Consider the following 1,129-nt stretch of genomic DNA (forward strand, 5'->3'; position numbering starts at 1 on the left):
ATTCTTCTATTAATTTATAATAAGCAGGCCTGAAAAATAATTCAGAAATCAATTATCCATCAATCACAACAGATAATTTATTTAATAAAATTGAAAAACATACCTAATGAGGCTATCATCTCTTATAAATAAAAGATGTTGAAGAATTGAAAGAAAATAGGGTTCTGATGGAGTGTCCATCACAAAATTCTTAAGAACCTCAAAACATTCATTGATATCATCAAACTCAAGTCTTAAATTGTCGAAACGCTGGGAAAATTCGTAAAAATCATCTTCTTTTTGGTCATTAAAAACTTTTAATTGAAGCGTCAAATTTAAATCCTCACTAGCATCTTTCTCTAACACCTGATAATTTTTAATAGATACTTTATAACTGGGATAGCTAAGATCATTGGTAAATGAAAAATAACAAAATTATACAAAACTTACATCCAACAAATCAAATAAACCAACTCTCATCATTTCATTACGTAAGTGTATTTTAAAATCAACTTCATCAGGAGTGGATACAATTGCATTTATAAGCTGTAAGCAAGCAACCTAAAAATAAAAATAAACCATTATCAAACATACTACACAATACTTACATGGTTAAGAAAAAAATATATGAAGTACTTAAGCTTACCCGAAGAGTATCATTATTCTTTGTTTGAAGACCAGCGACTATTGGGGAAAATCTTTCGATTTCTTTCAGTTCCCCATTAATTGTGATGGCTTCAAGAACTTTACCATGACCATCTGGTGGTACAAGACATACTGCTGCAAGAATTTTCACAGCTTCAAGCATTATAAGAGGTCGAGTGGCTTCAAGAGATCTTGCGACCATTACCAGAGCTTCGTTTTGTTGGAAGACTTCCTTTAAACCTACTGTATTGTTCATAATGGCTTTAATACATCGAAGACATTCATACTGAATGCGATCATGGTTTCGATCACTGTAAATAAAAAAATAAAAAATTCAAATGAGACAATAAAAGAAAATTTTAGGGAAATTTGTTTAGAGCAAAATAAAATAAAAATAACTAACATTTAACTTTATAATAAGCAGGCCTGAAAAATAATTCAGAAATCAATTATCCATCAATCACAACAGATAATTTATTTAATAAAATTGAATAAATGTTATTTA

The 1,129-nt window shown here is 29.1% G+C and overlaps 1 protein-coding gene across 1 annotated transcript in view; it reads right to left on the minus strand.

Annotated features, from left to right (window-relative positions):
* Nucleotides 1–103: 103 nt before the first annotated feature.
* Nucleotides 104–1,129, minus strand: part of LOC136796317 (protein diaphanous-like) — a gene marked incomplete at its 3' end in the record, with an annotated part of 4,113 nt that continues 3,087 nt past the window's right edge. Inside the window, exons 3-5 of the mRNA XM_067049767.1 lie at nt 626–935; nt 430–540; nt 104–345 (exon numbers count right to left, since the gene is read on the minus strand). Coding sequence (XP_066905868.1) covers nt 104–345; nt 430–540; nt 626–935 — 663 coding nt within the window. The remainder of the gene's footprint in view (nt 346–429; nt 541–625; nt 936–1,129) is intronic.

The sequence above is a fragment of the Halyomorpha halys genome, unplaced genomic scaffold (genome assembly GCF_000696795.3).
Source record: "Halyomorpha halys isolate HHAL.00 unplaced genomic scaffold, Hhal_1.1 Scaffold7392.1, whole genome shotgun sequence".
Taxonomy (NCBI): Eukaryota; Metazoa; Arthropoda; class Insecta; order Hemiptera; family Pentatomidae; genus Halyomorpha; species Halyomorpha halys.